At 43.7% G+C, this 23,527-nt stretch overlaps 1 protein-coding gene across 1 annotated transcript in view; it reads right to left on the bottom strand.

Moving 5' to 3' along the window:
- Nucleotides 1–21,688, bottom strand: part of SFMBT1 (Scm like with four mbt domains 1) — a 30,965-nt gene extending 9,277 nt beyond the window's left edge. Inside the window, exons 1-11 of the mRNA XM_084214399.1 lie at nucleotides 21,557–21,688; nucleotides 15,089–15,183; nucleotides 10,417–10,657; nucleotides 9,972–10,060; nucleotides 8,792–9,038; nucleotides 8,020–8,117; nucleotides 7,168–7,269; nucleotides 6,163–6,313; nucleotides 3,807–3,889; nucleotides 1,783–1,909; nucleotides 1,002–1,115 (exon numbers count right to left, since the gene is read on the bottom strand). Of these exons, the coding sequence (XP_084070525.1) occupies nucleotides 1,002–1,115; nucleotides 1,783–1,909; nucleotides 3,807–3,889; nucleotides 6,163–6,313; nucleotides 7,168–7,269; nucleotides 8,020–8,117; nucleotides 8,792–9,038; nucleotides 9,972–10,060; nucleotides 10,417–10,657; nucleotides 15,089–15,183; nucleotides 21,557–21,584 (1,375 nt within the window). The 5' untranslated portion in view covers nucleotides 21,585–21,688. The remainder of the gene's footprint in view (nucleotides 1–1,001; nucleotides 1,116–1,782; nucleotides 1,910–3,806; nucleotides 3,890–6,162; nucleotides 6,314–7,167; nucleotides 7,270–8,019; nucleotides 8,118–8,791; nucleotides 9,039–9,971; nucleotides 10,061–10,416; nucleotides 10,658–15,088; nucleotides 15,184–21,556) is intronic.
- Nucleotides 21,689–23,527: the final 1,839 nt, after the last annotated feature.

Raw genomic sequence — 23,527 nt, 5'->3', positions numbered from 1 at the left:
GCCCAACTGGGTGTCACTCTACTGGCACAGTAACTTCAGCACTTTAAACTTTGAAATGGAATGAAATCAGCTGGTTAGAAGCACCAATGACTTAAGCCAATTGCTGTGCAGGAAAACCCTGTTGCAACCAAGTCAGTCATTTAGGTGATGGGTCCACTTGCTAATACTGGCTTTCACAACCAGGTAGTAAAATAAAACAAGGTAATGCAACATTATGCCTCTTCAGCAATTTCATGCTTTGGCCCCAACAGACTTTTGGCTTTCTTTTTTCAAATCATCTTTTATCTAATTAGGATCCCCCCTCTTCTTCCTCATCTCTCCTTGGCAGTGCAGGCAGATGAATTTCTCTTGCTTTGACTTGCAGAAAATGACAGCTCGTTTCAATCTAAAATTTTTCTTATCTTACTTAGTGAACACTGAAGAAATTCTACAGTTTCTCCAACCCTCATTAAACTTTGGTAAACATGCCTCACTAACCAGTTGAGAGAAGACACTTATTCTACCTACTAGTGCAGTTAAAAAGGTAGGGTTTACTCTTCAGCACTTTGTCATTAGGGATCATCACCAGCTGGCCCATTGAGAAAATCAGTTTCCTTTATTTTGAAACGTGGACACAATCCACACTGTTTTGTTGTGTTATTAACTTGACTTTGCACAAGTGCACGTGTAAAATCAGTATCAGGATCAGACACGTGGCCAGAACAGCTCAGAGAGAAGTAAATGCAGATCATGGGGGGTGCTCATACACAGTCAGGATTTCTTTGTTAGGCCAATGGATTGTCCCCACAGCATGCAGGGGCCTCAAGCCAACACTGGGGGGTTTGAAGTTGTAGGGCTTCCAAGTGGCCCTAAGAGCCAGAGGGGCAGTTGTGCAACACACAGATTCTCTGTGCACGATGAATGGTTCCAAACTCAGCCATGCCAGCAGCAATTCTGCAGTCATTTGCTCTGGCAGGTCCTACCAGCACTACCCCACCCCTGCAAAAGGAGAGAACTGGTACCTATTGCTTTGCGAGGAGGCCTGAGCTGATATCCATTCGTCTCACACCAACCCACTGGAAATATATTCATTGATTCCACACTCACTATACACTCAGGGACGGGTTTCTTGGAGCCTGTTCAGTTCAGAAAAGGAAAAATTGAAACAAGTCATAAAACCTCTAATTTGGTTAACACTTGCTGCGTGTTTGTTAGTGAAGCTGCTTTGATTTATGGTGTATCTGGAACACAATAACAATCATTTATTCATCCCCTTTTACTGACCAGATTCTTCCCTGACCTCATTTACTTCCCCCTAAAGGCTGGAGATGGGAATTTTCCTTCGCGGTTTAGCAGAGATGCACAGTGCATAGCAAGTGCATGCTGATGTACTTCCAATCAAGAAATGGGATTATAATGGAGAACAGCTGACACAGGCTTACTCCATCTTAATGAAGAAACTTTCCTTCCTAGGTCTGGCCAAGGCTTGCTCAGAATGCAAGTCACTCATCTGTGAAACTGTCACAAGGCCCCGCTCAGCACTTTGCACGGTGCATGAGCCCAGCACTGACACTGCAATGCACAAATGCCATTTTGGGCTTAAATAAGCAGTGCCAGCCAAGGCAAACTGGAAACAGACAATGCAAGTGGGTTTTGACTATGATTTCATTGAGGAAACAGTGCCTTGCTGCCCATATTCTGCACAGAGTGAGTTTGCTCCAAATACTCCTCAGGTTTGGCGATGGCACTACAAGCAAGTGTAGTGATGGGCAAGCACTCCTCTCTCCCCCCAAACCAGCTTACCTTCCAGCTGAAGCCAGAGGTATGAATCTTTTATCTTGGTGACTGTAGCAATGCAAACTTCTTCAGGATCAACTGGGTTCACAGCCTCGAGTTTCATGTTCTCTTTAAATCCATGGTCAGAAGTTAACTAGGAAAAAGCCAGAATACTTCAGTAAGGCACCAGCTGTGTATCCAGGATAGGATATGAATATCCATGAACAGGAGCAACACAAAGCCCTGCACAGAGCCTGAATAACACAGAAAGATACTCAACACAGACAGAGGAGATTTCAGATAATTAGCACACTGTAAACAAGTAAGATATATCAGGAACTACAACAAATTTAAGTTAAAAAAGCCTCTAGAGACAGACCTAACAAATTTGTCCACAAAAAATAAGGATGCTCAGGCTCACTGAAAAGATTGAGTGCATTCTCAGCAATCAGAAATTCTCTGCTGCTTGCCACCTGAGTGATAAGTCTGACAAATAGTCTGACCAGGTTCTCTATTCTATCATGTTGACTTGGAAATCCACTTTACGTATGCAAATAACATTCCTGCCTCATCTGAGTTCTGGCAGGCAGAATAGGAAGCTTTCTTTTCATTTTACATTTTTTGGATAAGTAGGGTCTTACTTTATTCACCAATACAGTTTGCATTTATATATATATTAAAAAAAATCCCTAAAACATAAGAATAGGTATTTATCCAGCTTTGGAGCTCTTGAATTAAAGATAAGAAATACCAGCCAGCCAGAGGACTCTTCTTCCCAGAGCCACTCTGCAATGTAATTACAGGATCAATACATTATGAATTCTGGAACTAGCCTACAGTGATCAACTCTTCTCAGAAAAGGGATAATAAATTCAGTGACCTGTTCTAAGATGCCATAGTTTACAAGACAGAACAAGGGCAACAAGAATTCATAGCCAGCAACACTCTCTTCAAAAACTGGTAATTATTTATTCTAATTTCTCCCCCTAAGCACTGCAATAGCCCAAGTATGGTAAATGGAACTGGAAGGCAGGTGTTAACAGCACCCTTTCCTGCTTGACAAGGTATTGTGCTTTGGGGGACAGAAATGCTGTCACTGAACCAACAAAAGCCCAAAATCCTGCACGTCCTTCAGGCACTGGTTAATGTAAAATGATTATTTGGTACTAATCTAAGATGACTTCGTATTGATTAATAGAATAGAATTAATTTTTCAAGCTGAAAGGATGGAAGATTGAAAGAGTGCCCTTAGTAAATGAAAATAAGGTCTATTAAAAGGCCCTGTTTCCACAGTTACAGGAGTGCCAATGATTGATGCTGTTCTATGTCTCTTTCACGGACTCTTACACATCTCAATTTCACAAAACAAACATTCTTTTTCACTCTGCTTTATCACAACTAAACATTTGGTCTACTGCTTCCCTATCTAGGAAGCTGGCATGCAACTATTTCAGTTCACTCTCATTTATACTCTCTTATCTCTTCTGCCTCCTGAGTTATCACAGGTAAGGTGTTAAGGTGCTCAGATGTGTCCAGAGGAGGGCAAGAATGCTGGTGAAAGGGCTGGAAGAAATGCCCTGGGAGGAATAGCTCAGGACTCTGGGTTTGTCCAGTTTGGAGAAAAGGAGGATGAGGAGTGACCTCACTGCTCCCTGCAGCTCCCAGAGGAGGGGACAGGCAGAGGAAGGTGCTGATCTCCAGGGACAGGATGTGTGGGAATGCTTCCAAGGGCAGGTTCAGACTGGACACTGGGCAGACCTCTTTACTCAGAGGGTGGTCAAACACTAGAACAGGCTTCCCAGAAAGGGGCTCAAAGCTTCATCCCTGTCAGGGTTTGGACAACACCCTGAACAACACATTTTAATTTTTGCTTAGCCCAGAAGAGGGTCAGGCATTGGATGGGATAATTGATCACTGCAGATCCCTTCCAGCTCAAATATTCTATTCTACTTGGAAAAGCAGTTAAAGTAAGAAACAAATACAGTTCCTCTCCCTGGAATCAGGGGTGTCACTGAGGCAGCAGAGGAGATTTTCCTGCAGGAGAACCTTACCAAAGGGAAGCAGCTCTGGGGAGCTGCCTCGGCTCCACACTGTTTGAGGTAGTCAGCCCAGTCGAAGTCCTGCCCAGGGTAACCTAGGACAGCAAAGAGCCAAGGGTTACACTTTAACAGCTGAGACTCACTTCAAACCCACCTGATACACAGAGCCTGAGATCTGTTTGGGTCACTCAGGTTTGTGAGCTGACTTAGGGCTTCAGGGAGCCATGTGAGGTCAGACACTCCAACCTGAATTATGAATCTGCCAAGTTGACAAGGGCAGCAACAGAAACATGGGCAAGCAGTTTCACCCCTAACAGTTTCACCCATCTTAAACAGTTTCACAGAGCACAGATGAAATTCAGGAAAAATTTCTGCAACTGCTGTTGTGTCAGCTCCGAAGCTATTTTTTTAAAACAGAGCACTCAAAATGTGCACAATATCAACACACTGCTCCCTCAAAGACATGTTAAATGCTAAGTCATTAAAGAGAGCAGTAAGATGTGCCAAGAGCCTCATCAAGTCTGATAACAGCTGCAGGTCTGCACACTCAGAAGGGAAGTGTCTTAACAAGGAGTCCATCAGGAGACAGAGAATCCTTCAAAGAAAAATTATATTCTTCTTGGGGGAAGTACTTGGCTTCCCTGTGATCTAACAAAAAGCAAATAACTGAAGGGAATGGGGCCCAAAAGTGTGCTGCCATGTCAGTTTGAGGCTGGCAGTAAATTAGCAAGGACACAAGTGCTGCACTTATTCCACTCCCCTTAAAAGGACACCTGTGACAACAGTTTAAAAATCAAACAACATTTTAAACCCAGTGTAAGAATATAGCATCAACATGACAATCTAAAATTGTAGAGATGCAAAGTTTTCCCCAGAGCCTCCTTTTCTCAAGGTACCCCCTGCTCCCTCAGCTGCTCCTCACAGGACTGGGGCTCCCAGTTCCATTCCCTTCCCTGGACATGCTCCAGTCCCTCAATGTCTGCCTTGGAGTGAGAGGCCCAAAACTGAAGCCAGGGTTTGAGGAGTGACCTCACCAGTCCATCCTAACTTATTCTGTGACTCTTTTCCTCAGAAAGAGTTGAACCACAGAAAGAATTATTAATTTTTCTCAGTTTTACCAGTGCCACTAGGGCTCTTGAGACCTCACACAATTCAGAATGACCACCATGTCCATGGAAATGAGAACAGAAACTTAAAATCTTTGTCAGCTCCAGTCACATGCCTATAAAGTGAGATTTCACTTTTCACACGCAATATTCTAGGAAATGCTGGTCAGGCAGAGCCACTTTTCACACCCCACCCAAGCAAAGGCAGGAGACAAACATCCTACAGTCTCTGCTCCCCTGATGTAAGGAGCAGCTAAAACAAAACACTGAATTGTGGGGTGGCAAGTTAAGAGAGCAGAGGACCAGGTTTTACAGTACCATTGGCATTTCTAGTTTGAGAAAATGAATAAATATTTCAGCAGTGCAGGAACACTACCCTATTCCCTTATGTCCTGAAGCAATGTTTCAACAATCTGCAACAGTGCCTGATGCAACAGGCCATTGGTCAAAAAAATAGTTCATTAATTTCTGAGTGATAAGATAGCCTAAAAATTTATAAAATGTTGGATAACAATGTTCCACTCTGACCAGAAGCAAAAATCCAATGCAAAGACTACAGGCTTCTGATATCATGCTAATTAAGTCTGAAATCAACATTTCTTTCAGGCTTGGAACACTCACTCCATCCATTCCAGTGTTCAGGCTATCATGCATGACATCCTCAGCCTCTCTCATCCTCCCAAATCCACGCTCATGCCTGGGAAACCTCAGTTCCCCAGACTCAAACCTCCTGATTTTCAGACCTGGATTGTCACATTCACATTTTCTGGAAAAATCCCTTCACCCAGGATTTTTCTCCTGGGAAGCTGAGAAGCCTCAGAGAAAAATGAAAACAATAATTATCTGATTTGCTTCTCCTGTGTTTTGCACCTTTGGAATGTGGTTGGAGATTGTTTACCCGCAGGTGATTGTTTCGTGGGATTCTGCTGTGAGTTGTTTTATCTCATTGGCCAATCAGTGCCAAGCTGTGTCAGGACTCTGGAGAGAGTCAGGAGTTTTCATTATTATCTTTTTAGCATTCTGTAAGTATCCTTTCTGTATTCTTTAGTATAGTACAGTTTAGTATTCTTTAATAAAATATAGTATCATAAAATAATAAATTAGCCTTCTGAGAACACGGAGTCAGATTCATCATTCCTCCCTTCGTCTGGGGGCTACACAAATACAACCCTGCATCTTTCCTGTGCTGCTCTGTCCATTGCTTTGCCCAGGTGCTGTGCTGAGCAGAGGTGGGTGGGCAGGAGGAGGCTGCACAGACACACCTGGGGGGGGGCTGAGGTGCAGCCCGTTCTTCAGGCTCCACTGCACTGGGAAGATGCCGGCGCTGTTGAGGTGACAAACGTAGCGCTGGCTGCTCGCGCGCTCGGCGCGCAGGTCATCGATTTCTATCAGGAAATATTTATCATTGTACACCTGCAAAAGAGAACCATGGGCTCTGCTGAGATGCACATTCTGATAACTTTATTAAACAGCAGCATTGCCTGATGGAAACCCTTTACCTTGAAATACTGGGAGGGTTACAAAAATATAAAATTAAAAGAATCTTTGTGATTCATAAACCAGCAGACTCATCTGTGTTATCCAGAAATATAACAAATTTATTAATAAAACTTTATGTCTGAGCACTTAAAAGATAAGGTGACCTAGTGCTTTAGGGAATTTTATCATGAAAAATGCACAGAAATTAGCATCTGTGGTCTTCCTACTATTCTATAACAAACTGCTTATTTCAACAAGGCTGAACTGCATCCCAGGATGGACTGTCACAAATAAAACCACTACACTCCTGAAGCAAATAGAAGCAGGACAAGCAAATAGCAAGAAAAGGAACGCCTGATCATGTTGGAGAGCTTTCATTTCAACTGTGAAACCCCTCATTTGGAAATCAGGCCATCTAAATGTCATGTGTACGCAGTAATGACATAACCGTCACAAAATCAAAACCCTAAAAAACTCTCTCCAGGTGGATACTCAGATTGCGAGGGAATATACCCAATTTTAAAAATCTGGGTTCGACAGTTTTCATCATTTGATATTTTGAGCTTGTATCTTTATGGAACTTTTCCTCTCCATTGAAATCCTGTGGCTTCTCCACCAGCAGCTGTTTGATCAGGCAGCCTGTCCCCTGAGGGACACATACAAAACACTTCACTTGGAAACTAGCACAAGATTTTAAGATAACCAATTGATGAGAATTCCCTAGCATTTAAGAACAGAAGCAGCAGTAGAAGTGAATCTCAGCAGGACTGGTTCAAGACCTCTGGTACCTTGAGAACTGTAGCAGGAGAGATAACAAAGGGAGCCATTGGGTCCACAGCTTCCAGCTTCATGCCTTCAGAGAACGAGTGCACTCCAATCACAGGTTTATCCTGCAAAATGATGTGTTGCTCTGATTACCTGCCCTCCTCCATCACAAAAGAGACATACCTCACATATATTAACTGAAGAGGATGAGTTTTTAAGGAGTTTTTATCAGTTCAGTCCAAGAAATTAACATGTCCCAGTACCAGCAAATTCTCTGAACAAAAAGGCCAACAATGCCCCCTGAGACTGACAGTTTTTGATGAATTGAGCCCCTGTGACTTCTTCCTCTGCCATTCTCTACACAGAAGCAAGATTTGATAATACAGAGTGGTCTCCTAAGTTGACAGAAATGCTTGGAGGTTTTTCCCTGTAACCTTTAGCACCCCTCATGAGCTATACTAAATGAGAACTATACAGGCCTCCATTTCCAGTCCAACAGAAACCTGCAGAACAGGGCCCCTGCTCCAGAATTACCCACATCACCCAACAAATTCAACAGCACCTCTGCTTCTACTTATGAGTCCAAACAAAGCTGAGAAAAATGGACTAAGAACCTGAAGGACTAAAACATGTGAACCAGGACAACAGATGACTCACATACCTGTGATGGGTGCATTGTCTAACTTACCAAGAATTGATACCAGTATGATTCTTTTCCCTTATAATGACATTTTTAAACCAGAGAGAGAGAGAGAGGAAATAAATTTTAAAAAACAACAAAACAAAAAAGAAAATAAAGAATTTTGGGTGTCTGACTTCCCTGAATCATTGCTCAGGAATATAGCATTTCCATGGTATCCACAGCATTAAACTACCTTAAAAAGATCTGTAGGAACAGATGACTCCTCCTCTTCCTCTTTCACCTTCTTCAGGATCTCTTGCCAATCTGCTTCACTCCTCAAGGACCTAATGGCTTGAGGAAAAAGAGAGGGAAGAGTGAGTAGTCATTTTTCTTCTTCTTTTCTCTCAGAACACATAGCAATAAAGTTTGATTTCTGCACCTTTAAACTGCCAAATTCTTTATCCCAAGGTTTCCCCTCATCAGGACACACATTACATCACTAGCAAGCTCACAAGCCATCCCTTTGTGTTCCTGCCACTTTTTGTCCCCCTCTTCTGATGCCCTTACACGGATATGCCTTAAAGATGTGTCCACCTCTGCCTCTGCTTCCACACACTTGTTCCTTCTTTTAAGATTTTCGTATTTTTAAATGGTATCTAAATCAGTCCAGTAGGCTTGAGCTGCAAGAGCTCCTGCTGAGCAGTACTCCAAAACCATAAGACTTTTTACACCCCAGAAAAACAAACATACCAAAAATAACCCAAAATCATGAAGGCAATCCCTTCCTCACTTCTTTCCTTTGCACACACAGGAGGAAAGTTTTGACAGGCAAAAGCATTCAGAACAAGTGGGTGAAAAGTCTTGTAGGACTATTTGTGCCTTCACCTACATTTTATTAGGTACAGGACTTGTCAGATCACACAGATTATGGGACCACCACGTGCACCCAGAAGGACAATTCAGAGCACTAGAGCAGCAGCCTCTACACTCTGATCACCACGTACAAAATCTGTGTTTTCAAGTACCTAAAGGTGGTTGCAGGCTGTATCCATGCTGAGCTGCCCAACCCACTTGGTGAAGGAAAGGGTCCAAATAAAAGAGCCACTGGTCAAATTTGTCCAAATCCTCCAGGCCTTCATATCTCAGCTTGAGCCTCCCTCCAACGTTCTCCACCACGGTGACGATCCAGGCTTCCAGGGAGTCCCGGCTGTTCTGCAGCTCCAGCCGGGAGCCGGGCGCGATGAGATCCAATGGATTTTTCCCTCTGTGAAGCTACAGAAAGAATACAAATTATTCTGCACAACAGAACAAAACAAATGCCATACTTCCACCTCCTTACACACATTCTGTCTGCATAAATAAAGTATGAGCACAGAAGCACAGAAATCTGTGTCCCTTCCTAACACGAGCCAGGAGTGACAATGTTCAGAATCGTTGGTGTTTGTGTCAGAGCTTCTGCACTGCCTGTAGATACAGCCACACATTTCACTGAAGTCCTCATTACCATTTTCAGAGACATTATCATTTATATATTCCAAGTTTGAAGGAAACATGAATAACCTCTTTCTAAAACTGAGTCATCCAGCATACAAAGATGACTAGACAGAAACATACAGACAGAACTGTTAGCTGTAATGAAGGTGTCAAAGGCATTTTCCAAAAACCATTATGTTCTGTATTTTACAACCAGACACTGATATAAGGTGCAGATATTGTTTCAAGTGCAGAGCAGGGAATAAAAAATTTGGTTCTTCACTAGCAAAGATGTAATTAAGTGAAACAATAATATGACTGTTAGTAAAAAATTCCCAAACAAAACAATTCAAAGTGAAGGGAGTTAATTGAGAAAGGAGACAACATGAAAGCCAGATAAATAAAACATTATTTTCTTAGAGCTGTATGGAGGAGGAACAGAACAGGAAGAAGACTGAAACCTTAGGGAGTTGAAAAAGGTCTTTCTTTTGCCAGGATTAATGAACAACCCAAACCTGCAGCAACAGATATGTTTCAGGACAACACTATAAAAATTAAATACTGTAAATAGGAAACACTAGAGAGTGGAACTCTAGGGTCAACAGCATATTACAATGCTCCCTAAACTTAAAAAGGGAATTGAACTGACAGTTCAAATAAGGTCCCCTTAATGATGAAGAGGACCTTATTTGACCTTACAAAACCCAGTATGCAGCCCCTTGCAGCACTTACCCCCTCCAGCAGGTTAGCAGGGGCACTGCAGGCCCCCTTCAGCACCCGCTGAAGGAACTCCTCCTGGTCAGGTATCTTGTCCTTGATACCTAAGCAAAGAGTGAAAGAGAAAGACTGATTTTTCCTGCCAGATAAAGATTATTCAGACACAAGACGTTACCACAACCTCGTACTGCCTAATTCGAGAGAATCTGCCACACACCAGTAATAACTTAAAATAAAGAAACAAAACAAAATACAACTTAAAGGAAATGTCAAAGCAGTAGATTTTAGAGGTGATGATTAAGATAACCACAAGCCTCTGCCATGGGATTTCAAGAAAACACAGCAGATAACCTCAGCTTGTCCCCACAGCACCAGTACCTGCACAGGCTGCCTGCCCAGCTGACACAGGACAACAGCACCTCTTGGTGTGCTCCCCTGTGACTGCACACAGAACTGCTACCTTCAGGCACTTTGAGAATCTTCTTGTTCTGCTGGCACCAGCCGATGGGGTGCAGGTCAGCAGTCAGGATGTCACACCAGAAGTCGGCCTTGCGGTCCTCGCCGTAGCCGTCGTAGCGCAGCAGCAGCAGCTGCCCACACGTGGTGATGATGGTGGCAACCCAGTAAGTGTTCTGGTCAGACTTGACAGCGACTTCCAGCTTCATGCCAGGGGCAAAACCATTCTGCAAACTTGTATCCACCTGAAGAGGAAGAAGATCATCACACCTGAGTGCCTCTGGAGTCAAACGCCACTCAGCCTCTTTGGAGAAACAGCTTTATCACATGATGGGACCCAAGCTAGAATGCACACTGAATCATCATTAATGAAATCTTCTTTGCATTTTAGAGTATCTTTCCAAGCTTAAGGCAACACTGTGCCATTCATTTTCTACCCTGGACAATACCTTCCCCCATCACTGAAAGACTTTCTCACTCACAGCTGGGCTGGCAACCTGGGCAAAAACTAAAGGCCAAACTCAGCATCACAACTTTAACTCATGTTAAATTGTGTCATCCAAGGTCTTTGGACAAAAAGCCCATTTAAAGTACATACACATGCCTCAGGTAACAGTACCTGTCTCTTCCACCATGCTCATCTAAGAAGTCACAAAGGATTTTTAACCTCTCCATGCAAGAATCTAAATTATTCTATATGCAGCACTGTTACATAAATTGCATGGAACACAATCTGTACTCTTCATGCTTTGACAACAATAAAGCACCAGACACTGGGAGTGCTCTGTTTGTATGTGGGTGTGCTGTGTGCAAGTGACCAATCTGACTGCACAGAACTGAGACACTGAAACGAGAGACTTAAAAGAGAAGGCAACACCTTAAGCTTCTCATATCCCTAATTTCTCCCAAATCCCAAAACAATCCCAAAAGAGCAGATGGACTCTGTTCTCCTCTCTCTATAGAATGTTCTGATCTATGCTTAATTCCAGGACATGTCCATTCCCCATTCTCAGTTGGCTGCAACTCACGGTTGTTTTCTTTTTTAAAGAGACTCTTCTTTCGTCTTTGAACCTAACTAAAAGAAAGGCTTTCAGCATGATGCAGATGGAGCAGATATTTTTTGGGGTATTTATTCCCAGTTCTGTGCTGACAGTTCAGTAACTGCCATAGCTATTATAGTCTCATCAGCCAGCACATACTGGTTTGCTAAAAATAAAACTAGGAGAACTACACCAGAAAGAAAAGCATATGCCTGTGTTAACTGTTCATATCCTTCGGGTTAATACCCTTCACTTAGAGAAATCTCTTCTTAAAAACCTAATCAGCAGGACCCAATACCTGCAGGCATTTTGAAGTGGTATTATAGAGGGTGTCTCTCCAAAAAGACAGTTGTCTTGCTGACAAAAAACTTCACGTTCTGATTCCTGAGAGAAAAGCCTCGAGCTCAACGCGGCATTTGAAGAATTGGGAAATCTGTGCTGCTGCCTATACCCGATCTCTCAGCACAGCCTCCCGGCAGGCAGAGCAGGTTCCGGCAGAAGCAGGAGCAGCAGGAGGAGCGCTCCCCGCAGCCGGTGCCCTGCCGAGCTCCCCGGCCCTTCCCGAGGCTCCGCGCACGGAGCGCTGCCCGCGCCCTCTCCCGGCTGCGCCGCCGGCCTGGGGCAGCGCCGCCAACTCCTCCGAGGAGCCTCCCGGGCCAGCCCGGCCACCTCCAGAGCATCTCCTGGAGCAGCGGGCCCCAGAGGGCAGTGAGCGGGCAGGAGCTGGGACTCCAACCCCTGTCCCCCCTTCCCATCAGGAGCTGTTCCCAGGCTGTGCCACGGCACAAGCCAGAGCCAGGGATGCAGCTCAGTTCGGGGGAGATAATGATAAGGAACAGATAAAAAGGAATAAGAGCATGCAAGAACACACAGCAAATAAATGTGCTCAGATGACGCTGAAGACCAACTTGTTTTTCATGGTCACACACGTGTTGTGAAGGGCAGAAAGGAATTTCAAAAGAGCATTTGGTTCTCGAGGAAGGGTATTTAGACCTGGGGGGATACCAACACTGGCATTCATTACAGCTACATTACAGTTTTTGGTAAGTTCTTTTTCCTGCTACATTTTATGCCAAACAGTCACTTTGATCTTGATATTGCTTAATTTTTAAAACGCTAACAAATTAAACATTAGAACACACTTAATTTGAGAAGTAGCTTAAATTCTCCAATGCATCTCACTCATAGCAAGGCAAAACTCTCAGAATTAATATAAGCATACAAATTTAGAAAGTCACCTCTCCCATAAGCAAGTCCAGTGCTTTGCTATCACAGGCTATGTAATCATGGATTATACTCCCTTAACCTGACCATGTATTCTCCTACAACATGAGTTAGGTATTTCTCACCCACAACTCACAACGGGAGCTCACTACTTCAGTATTTAAAAAGAATTAAACTAAAACTATACAGTTCCATTTAAAAATGCATTTATACTAATTACTATCATACATGTTCATTTGCTCTTGTGCCAATACTATTCTTCAACTCAGAATTTTCCACTCTGTTTTTTTGAGAGTAAAGCTTGCTAGCTTTCCTGATGGTGGATGATAAAAGTATGTCATTCCTAAAGCCAAGAAGCTGAGACCACAGATTTGAGCTGGAGGGAATACAATCAGCAGCACAGGCACACCAGTGCCTGCCTGCTTGCTGCTGACAGCCACTCACCTGCTGTACCCTGGAATCACACTAACCCTGTCTCAGGGCTGTCACAGACAGGCTGCCACTCTCCACTGGGAGGCAGTGAGGCTCTCTGCTCCACCTTTTCCAGCACATTACCTTCTGATGGACCACAGAAACCCCCAGCATGTGACCTTGCACTCCTGCACTTCTATTAACAGCAGGACTATGATATAAATAAGCTCCTCCCTCTGTCTGTCAATTCAGTGTCAGCATTAACTCCTCAGGATTTTATGCCAAGTTTATTACACAGAACATCAACACTGGTCTCTGGACAAATTCTAAGGAGCTCTGGTAGAAAATGCCCAATAGTTGCACTCTGGACATGCAGGCATCTATTTCCATGCTCACTGATGACCTCCTTGCAGAGGTCCAGGCCCCCTGACCCCCCCAGGGCTTTGCCCACACCTCCTCACCACTCTCCATCACTATGTCACCTCACCAGCAACACTGCACCGTGTTCCTCACTAATAATAACAATAATTACAATACAAAATGTGGAGGCTTTTTAAAACCTAATTGTATTTTTATCAACTGAGCCCACAGCCACCAGACCTCAGGCTTGACACAGCTGAGCTGGTGCAGGTGCAGTGAGTCTTTCAAAGTGTGTCTCCTGCTAATTAACAAAATCCAGCTACAACATTAATTCAGTTGGCCACTGCTGTAAAGCTGGCATTACAATTAGTTATATAGTGTTCAAGCTATGATAGCAGGCCTCTTTAACAGAGATCCAGTGAGGTAAAGCACACCAGAAGAGACAGACCATTCCCTGTATTACTGCAAAATGCCATTGCTCTGGTTCCATGCTGTGCCCTCAGTGTGAGCTGCATGGACACCACCACTCTAAGCTGGCTCTTGCTAAAGGCTCAGTACACCCAGGAGAAATAAAGCAAGCACAGACCCCTTCCCTTCAGAAATTAGATACCTGAATTGTTACTTTGAACAAAATACTTACAATTACACCCCAGTGTTCTAACAGCCTCTGTGAAGTCTGTATTTTCTGTGCATCTTTACTACTGACACAACTGACATATTCTAACAGATTATTTAATAGTCTTCATTTCTCCAGGTTACCCTTGGACTCAAAATGCTTTGTGATCCTTCACAAACAGACCTCAGGCTGTTTTCCTGCTCATTTAAGTTTCCTCATACTGAAAGTCATGGTGTTGGACCCAAAAGCCTGAGCACCACAGGGTGTCTTCCAAGCAATGTGTCACACACAGTTACCAGTCTGGCAGTCTGGAAGCTGCTTTAATTGTTGGAAGAGAACCAACAGGTTTGGACACCAGCTCTGTACAGCTCACCTTCACTGAGGACCCTGTACAAGAAGGCAGATCTCACATTCAGGTCTCCCCCAACGGGACAGTGATCCCCAGGACTTTACAGCAGACATTTAAGATGTCCAAGGGCAAAGACAAGGGCTTATCAAGACTTCATCCTATTCATTAGGCCTGTGATCAACAATTATCCTCATCAGTTTTCCAACTACTACAGTCAGGTGTTTGGCACAGCTGTTATTTTCTCCTTGCCTCCTTGAGGTCTGCCACTAAAGCCTTTTCTAACAGCACATTTGAATTCTGCTGTTCAAGAATTATTCTGCCACCAGCTTTCTAAAGCTGCTCCTCCATAACAGTTGTCCAGGAGCAACCACCAAAAGAAGAAAGAGACTGGATATTTTGAGCTTCTTGAGAAAAATCAAGCTTATCTTCTGGTGCAGAAAAGACTTAACTCCTTAAATTTCAGCATTTCTGGCTGGAGTTACCCTGTGCTACATACAGGGATGAAGACAAGAAACAGTAATAAAAAGGTTAAATTCTACATTTCTCTATAAAAAACATGATTCTAGTTAGTCTTCCAAATTTGAGAGCAGTAACTCATCCAAAGAAACCCTACACACTTCATGTATCAAAGAAACAATGCAGGAGATGCCAAGCACACACACGCTCCCTTACTCACGTGTTTAAAAGATCCATGGGGGGCTGCAGTTGCTCCTGTGTCTTCTAGATACTCATCCCAGTTGAATTCCATTTCTTCCACACTGGAACCAGCATCTGGAAGAGAAGCCAAACACTTCTAATTCAGTGGCTTTAGGCTACTACAAGCCACAGCAATGGCTTGATTCCAAATGACTGAGTGCACAAGTGTGCAGTGAGCACGTGTCAAGAAGTGGACAACACTACTTGGCCTTTCATTGCCTGTGAACAGCATTTATGAGCTGGACTTGGACTGGAAAACAGTGAAATCCTGGGGATTTTGGTTTAGCACAAATTTGCTTACAATTTGTGAGAGGGAAACGAAGGCAGAAGAGTTTTGTATTTGTATCAACAAATATGAGAGACTCAGAACTCCAGGCTCACTGGACTGTTGTTGTTTTAAATTAAAAACCACTCAGGAAAGAGCAGTACCATTAGTAAGAGATTTGAAAAGAAAGTCTAAAAAATTCTTTGAAATATGACTGTGCTCTTTTTAAAGTCAGATAGTATACATTTAGCTGTTCTAAAACAGCAAAAGCAAAGAGAGGGATTCAGGGTAGTTCTAAAGAAAACAACTTGAGACATAACTGAAATAAAGTCCTTTCAACTTGGTCACTTCAAAAGCCCAGCTCGTAAGGTGTAACAGCTTCTTCAGACCAAGAAAACCTCATTATGGGATGCATTTAAAGCATAAATGTGTTAAAACCACTCAAACCACAGTTCAAAGCTCACTCAGACTGTTAGGGAAGCAAGCACCTGTAACAAGCCACACTCTAGATTAGTCAAATTCTCTATTATTACTGTCAAGCCTGGACCCCAGCAGTGGTCTCCCCTTCAGTTTTGGCTTGGCCTCCTTCCCTGCTCTCCTATTTTCTCCAACATGTATCCACCTTGCTAAAAAGACATCAAGCCAGCCCAGGGTGGATTTCAGGTGCCCTATTTAGTTAATTTTTCCTGCAGGAACACAGTGGGATGGCCAGTGAGGGTCCCAGGCTATGCAAGCAGCATTTTTAACCTCGGCACACCAGGTTCAGGTTCAGCAGCAAAATGGGGTTGCAGTGACAGCACACAAGAGCAGAGCTTTCATTTTCATTTTCAGGCTTGGTTCCACCATCTGCCCCAGAGCTGTCTATGAATGAACAACAGAGCTTTCCCCCTCTCAGGACCAGGAAACCTGATAACTTGTTTATATTTGAAAACAGAGAAATCTCTGTGTATCACAAGCCCAAGGAGAGCTCAGCAAAGGTTACAGGACACTGGCATTTCCTCCACCCCCTGCCTTTCCTAGGGCAGGCAGTAACTGATCTTTCCAGCAGCAGTCAGAGTAGGAAACATTACACATAAAAAAATGGATTAATTACCACCACGTGTCCTTATCAGCCCCCTGGACAGGCTAACAAGCTAAGCAAGCTAAGTAAGCTCTGGGACAATTCCCAGTCTTCCAACAGAAAGGAGCAAATATTTGTCCAAAAGTCTGAGATACATTAAATAGACTAAAAACCTACAAGTCTTAAGTTTAATAGGTTCATTTTACCTTCAGACTGATGATTAAGCTCATCTTTGACTTTTCATTGTGACTCTAGGAGTTATCACTTCCCAAAACTTAAAAATGTATATTCAGTTAGCTGTTGTTTGCTGATGACATTATCTATTTTAAAAGAGGCTTTTATCTCTCCAGAACCCAACTTTGTCTGTTTTTAGCCAACCACAGCTGGTAATTTTGGCCTTTCATAGCTCAAAAGATTCAGAGCTTGAATATCTCAATCACTTTTAAAGAATAATTTTTAACTTACTGTAGAAATTACCTGGAAAAATAAATAAGTAGTTTTATTTTGAAATTTTTTTAGGAAAGAAAAGGTTAAGACACAGACCACAATTGTTTGCAAATTAGGGTGGAGCTGATCAAAGCTCTGGCTGAAGCCATTCTAAGAAAATTTCATTGGAAAATGTTGTTAAAATAGATTAAGATTTCTCAACCCATTTAAACAGAATTTTAGTTTTATATAACTATAAAAACGCTGAAGTTCACAGCTCCAGAATCAAAAGGCAACAAACACCAGCTCTGGTCAGTCAGACCCAGGAGCGAATTCTAATTTTGCTCCCACCCAAAGAAAACCATCTCACCCTTCCCATCAAAAATCCCCCTGCGGCAAGAGCCCCGCTCCCCTCCATCCCCAAAAAGCCGGTCCTGCAGGGGGTGACAGGGTGACACTGCTGGAAGGGGAGCGGAGCGGGAGCGGCACCGGCCGGGCTCGGAGCTCGGAGCGGCAGCGCCCCGGGAGCGCCGCAGGGAGCCGGGGCCGCTCCCGCCCCGCACGGCGAGTCCCCAGCCCCGTTATCATCAGATAACCGCCCAGGGGCACTTAAGCTCCTTAAATGAGCCACAGGTCACTTCACACACTGAAAGGGTCAATTAGTAACTTCTGTTGCCACTTAATTGCTACAAGGAGCTCCCAGGAAAGCCGGCTGGCCTGTCTCTGCTCAGCGAGCCCTGCCTTGAACTGCGGCCGAAGCCAATCCCGGCTGCCGGCCCGGCAGCTCCGGCGGCACCCACCCGCTCAATCCGGGCCCTGCAGCCCGTCCCGACCCAGAGCGGCTCTCTCCGTGCCAGGCAGCTCCTGCGGCACCCACCCGCTCAGCCTGGGCCCTGCAGCCCGTCCCGACCCAGGGCGGCTCTCTGCCACCGCAGCCCCTCTGTCCCGACCCAGAGCGGCTCTCTCCGTGCAGGGCTGGCCTGTGCTGAGACGGGCTCCGTCCTGCACAGCACCCACAGCTCATCAGCACAGCCAAAAGCTCACTCAGAAACCCGATTTGCATAGGAAAAATAAATAAACCCCCCCCCCCAACAAACCAAACCCAACTAACTCAAAAACCAAAACCACCCCCCCCCCAAAAAACCCCACAAATCCCTATCCAACACTCATGGCAAATTTAATACTCTTACAGTGTTTTTTTAGGGAGTTTCCTTCAGTCAGAAGGATTTTTAAAGACTTCTGCAAAAAGCACCCACAATTTTTTCTGTTCATTCATTCACAAAAGCTGAACCCAGCTTATGTTCACATTTCACCAAGGTTTTACAGCTGAGGTGATCAAGCTCTCACTTCCACCACCAAGCACAGAGCTGGGGAATTTTCCTCCTTTTTGGAGGCTGCCCCAGCTGAGGTTTGTGCTTAGCCATGGTTTGAACCATCCTGTTTGCTGCTGCTCACAAACCTGCCACTGCACCCCAGGTTATTCAGCACAGCTCCTTCTGGAGCAATGTGGAGCAGGAAAAGCTCACAGGATAAAGCTCCAAGCAAAGATGCTGTATGAGGATTCACAGTGAGAGCAGTAAATTAGCTTTTTAATCATGGCATGAAGTAGGACTACAAAACCAAAGAAAAACCCCTGAAATAAGTCTCTCTTTTTCAACCCTCCAAAGGTGCAGCAAAGGACCATCTCTCTGGTAAGGCTTTCAGAGTCAGAATCCAATCACTTTTCTGGTTTTATTGGCAGGACAGTGGCAGCAGAGCAGGCCCTGCTAAAACCAAGCCTTTGAACTGTTTTGCTGGTATTGTTTGCAAGACCCCGCTGCACAGCTCCATCCTCGCAGGCTGGCAGATCCCTGGAGACTCAGGACCAGTTTAATGAAGCCACATTCCTGAGGGGCCATAACTCTGCATTAAACACCCTGATCAGTCTGAGTTCAGAATGTTCAATAAAACCTCAGACATTTACAGCAGAGGTTCTTGCTACTGTGAGAAAACTTGCAAATCAGTGTGACAGATGACAACAAGCAAAACCATATTTAATGCATTTGATTCCAAAGCACAGTTTATTCATCTAATTCTGCATGGGTGTACATATTTATGCTGTCTTTCTCCCCATATCCTTAATTGCTACAAGCCCTAAATGAATTCAGCTTTCTGCTATGTGGAGACTTATTTCTCTGTATTAGACAGGATGACTGAGCAGCACATTAGCCCAGAGGCAAAGCACAACTTTGGCAAAGGCAGGGGAAGGAACCTGACACAATTCCCATCTCTCTGGCCTTGCCGTGCAACCAGTTTGTGTCAGGAGAACTTTCAAATCAAGCTAACATTTTCTTAAGTAAAATCTGAGAAGTGTCCTACAGAGGCTCTGTAGAGAATATTCATCCACTTTGGAGGTGAGAAGTTCTCTATATGAATATCAGCAGTTTCCCAGGCAGGTGCATCGCTTCCCATTTGTCCCTATTTCTACTGGCCTTAGTGGGAACACTCACTCTTTCTGAATTTTATCACAAATTACATCCTGCTGGTCTCCAATACATACAGGTAGAGAAAGAATATGGAATTAGACCACTTGGACTGGAGAATGTAGTGAAATATTAAGGAAGTTAGCCCTTAAAAATATCTGAAATGGAAACAGTCTACACTAGGCTGTTCTCATCTTTGGATTTGAGCTAAATTCTCACTGCAAATAACTTTCATGCATTTTTAATGTGATTTAGTTGAAGACTGTCACATTGGACATTTAAGCACATCACAATTGAAGGTCTTGCAGACTTCAGTAAGGCCAACCCAAAGGTTTCTCACCCTGAAATGTAGATATAGTTCAATCTGATTTTAATAACAGTTAATCTTTTTCATCTCCACCAGCTGCGAGGCCATGAATAAATAAAGACAGGTTGGAATTTCAGGAGTTGAAAAAGACTGTGACATGAATAAAAGTTGTCTTTTCCTCTCAGAGCACAAGGGAGCATGCAACCAACAACCCTGAGTTCTGTCTGGGTTCTTGGAGCCAGAGAGCCTGGATGTAAAACCAGAAAAACAGAGGAAAACCTCCAAAAGCTGCTGCAAATTATCAAGTGGAAGAAAATTACACCAGTCAAAGAATATGAAAGCAATGTTCCAGCACTGGATTGGACTAGTGTAACTCAAAAGCACTTCAGAAAACAATATTAGAGGGCACAACAACACCAATGTGCTTATGCTTACGCAGGTATTTGCTGGGAACAATCTCTGAATGCAAGTAAAGCTCTCATCATTTATTGTTTGCTCTTCACAGCCTCCTGTACTCAAACCTGGCACAAAAGGATGCTCAGGGAAATGGCTGCTGAGTAATTTCAAGCCAGTATCAAACCTTTCCTCAGCCATTCAAAAGCACACAGTGAGAGAGGACTCTCTGACCTGCTACTTTTTGAGGAAGGTGGAAAAATGTCAATAAAGGTTTTAGGACTGAGGGATGTGCTATCACAGCCTGTGGACACACCACTGCTGACCATGTAAACAACTCCTCGCTCTTCTTCTCCCTTCCTTACACTCTGTGACAGAAGCCTGCAGTTTCCACTAGGCAAGGAAAAAGTATTTGCATGTGCCAGGAGAAATTCTACATCCACACCCACGATGCCTCTTCTGGACTATTTGAGGATAAAACATTGACAACAAGTTGACTGAATTGCTGTAATTAATAATCAAAAAGCACATTTCAGCATCATAAAGCAGATGATATCACTCTCCTAAAAAGCACTATAGATTAAAATTATGTTTCACATTTCTTCAGCAACACTGACAACAATTAGATTTCCATAAAGTAAAGGCAGAAAAATTACCAATAGTGAATTATCCTATGAGAAGAGGAGCTTGTTAGACAAGTACCAAAGGAAAGTAATACTCAGATCAAATCTTGATCCAATTGTTTACACTGATAATTACAAATTATAATTTGTTTTATATAAACTGTGATGGGTAGGGACCTCTCCAAAGAAAAGGGACAAGCCATGGCAGGCAAGACAGAGCAAATGGATGGTCCCAACCCCCACACTTCCAGAACTTTCAGAAAGCTGTTAGCATTCCCAGCCATCCCACACTAACACTCTTCCTGGCCTGGTGTTCCAAGGTGATGCAAAACCTGAGCTGATTTCTCATAACACACCACTCTGCAGGAGGTTAGGTATTGATATCACAAGCCTATCAAAGAGGACACACCGAGGCACTCCAGAAAAACAGGACTGCAGAAAAACAGATTACAATGGCAGCAAACAGCTTCAGTTATCTGACTTTTCCAACCAGCACCAAAAGCTTGCCAAAATATTAAGAAGATGAAGACAAGGACAGAAGTAGGTATTAACCACTCTGAAAGATAAATGCCTTAAAACAATAACTGTTAACACCACCAAGCTTTTCACAAGCCCATCTCATAGTGGTACCACAGAAAGGAAAGTCGCAGCTTCTTGAAAACACAACCACTAAGGTGGGCCAGATTTTGTTTCCATATAAGCTAGTGATACACCCTGCTCTGATACAGAGCAGTAACAAACACAGCCATGATAGCCCCAGAGCCAGAGCACAACCCAGAATCTGTGAACCTGGAGCTTCTCCCTGTGAACAGCACCAGGCACATGCCCTGTGGGACACTCACTGTGCTCATCTTCCTCCCACACTGCTCATGATTTAGAGAGGCTGGCCAGGGAGCTGGGCTGCACTGTTACCTGCATCATACTGCTGTTCTCCATTCATCTCCACAGGAGCCCAGTGGCTGTTCCCAGCAGCCAGAAGCAGGGGGGTCCGAGGCTGTCACTGTTTGGTGGTCATGAGTCACCTCCCGCCTTCCACAGCAGCCGGGACATTCAGGAAGGGATCCTGGAAAACACCTGAAAGGAAAGGTAAGGAAACCTTCATGGGATCTTTAGCTACTTTTAAGATAGAATCCTAGAGTGGTTTGTGCTGGAAGAGAACTCAGAGATCATCTCCTTCCATGGCCAGGGACACCTTCCACTCCCCCAGGCTGCCCAGGTCCCATCCCACCTGGCCTCGGACATTCCAGGGATCCAGGGGCAGCCCCAGCTGCTCTGGGCACCCTGTGCCAGGGCCTCACCACCCTCACAGGGAAACATTTCTTCCTAATATCCAATTTACAAACCTATTCCTATTATTAATTAAATAATTGTTTCATTATGAATGCTAGAAAGTAAGTAAAAACAGGACTAAAGCAAGCCCCCAGTTCATTAGAAGTGAACCACAAGTTTTGTTTCTCTACAAAATTTTCCACAAAAGCAAAGTTTCATAGTAAATAGGAGTCTAGGTAACATGTTTCTTTAGAAATAACACACTTTGACTGACATCTTTATATAAATCAAAGAGATGGGCAGTCAGAAACCCAAGATTATTGGCTTGAAATTTCTTGTGAGAAAAAGGTAATCTCAAAAACCCTTTGCATTCTTGTTGTCTGTGGAGCACCTGTTTTATTTAAGTGATATACCTGAAAAAATAGAGAAGACTAAAAATCAGGTTCTAATAAACCTAGTTTGTGCTTCTGAAATGAACACACTTTGAATAACAAAGCTTTATATAAAGGAAGTCCTACACATTTGAAAAGTCTCTGATTTTGAGGTTTGCTCAGCTATAGTGTCTATGCAGACTACCTGATAACCCTTAGAGATACACAACACTGGTAGCTTCCTTCACACACAAATAAATCATCAAACTTGAATGGAATAAAATATCCAGCAGCAGTGCTCAGTCATGTAGGAAGTTCAAGTACAATCAAAACTACAGGCAACTTCAAAAATTTTCATTACATGTGAAAAAAAAATTTGAGAGTAGCAAGAGTTATCATTAAGAGCTCCTGTTGAATGGCAGCTTAATGCCACAAAAATCTACTGTGTAGAAGATACTAATAACTTTCATTCATTACAGCTTCACAGGAATGTGTCTGGAATGGAACCCAGCTGCCAATTTCTGCTCTATGCCTCTAACCTGCTCCACTCCAGCTCAGAAAGTCTGTGCTCAGCATGCAACTACAAGGTCACACATTAACTCCCACCCAGCTCTGCCTCTGTGAGAAAGGTACTGAGAAACTGGGCACAGGCTCCACTCTCACTCTGCCCTGGCTCCCCACAGCTGTTCCAGGCCCAGAGGACAAAGCAGAGCAGGGTAAGGTAACTCAAGCACACATTCCCAGACTATCCTCTCCCTACACAGACTGAGCTGCCATCTATTCCATCTTTTATAAAGCGATGCCGGAAGAGGATGTCACTGGCACGATGCTCAGCACACAGAGAAGAACAAACCAACAAAACACCTTTTAATCATTCATCAAAACATGCCTTGGTAATGGCCTATCCCAAGTCTATCAGCTGTCACAGTGCTAAGCCAAAACAAAGGCAATGCTGTGAGCAAAGCATGTATTCCACAAGTCTGAGGGTATGCCACTGCTTTAGATTAGCGTGGCCCTGGCACAGTAGACTCAGAATTAATTGCAATTAAGCTATTTTCAGTTTATGGGATACAGTTCTCAATTAGCTTCTATAACTAAACTGTGTGACGCAACTCCACTCTTTTTTTTCTTTTTCCTTTATGCAACATGAAAATATTCAGGACGCTACCCTCCCCACCAAAACCCCAAAACAAACCCACAAAACCAAGCCCCAAGCACCCAAGAGGCTGTTGATTTAGAAGAT

This window comes from Fringilla coelebs, assembly GCF_963513975.1.
Source record: "Fringilla coelebs genome assembly, chromosome: 13".
NCBI lineage: Eukaryota > Metazoa > Chordata > Aves > Passeriformes > Fringillidae > Fringilla > Fringilla coelebs.
The sequence above is the reverse complement of the archived record's forward strand: the minus strand, read 5'-3'. Positions and strand labels throughout refer to the sequence as shown.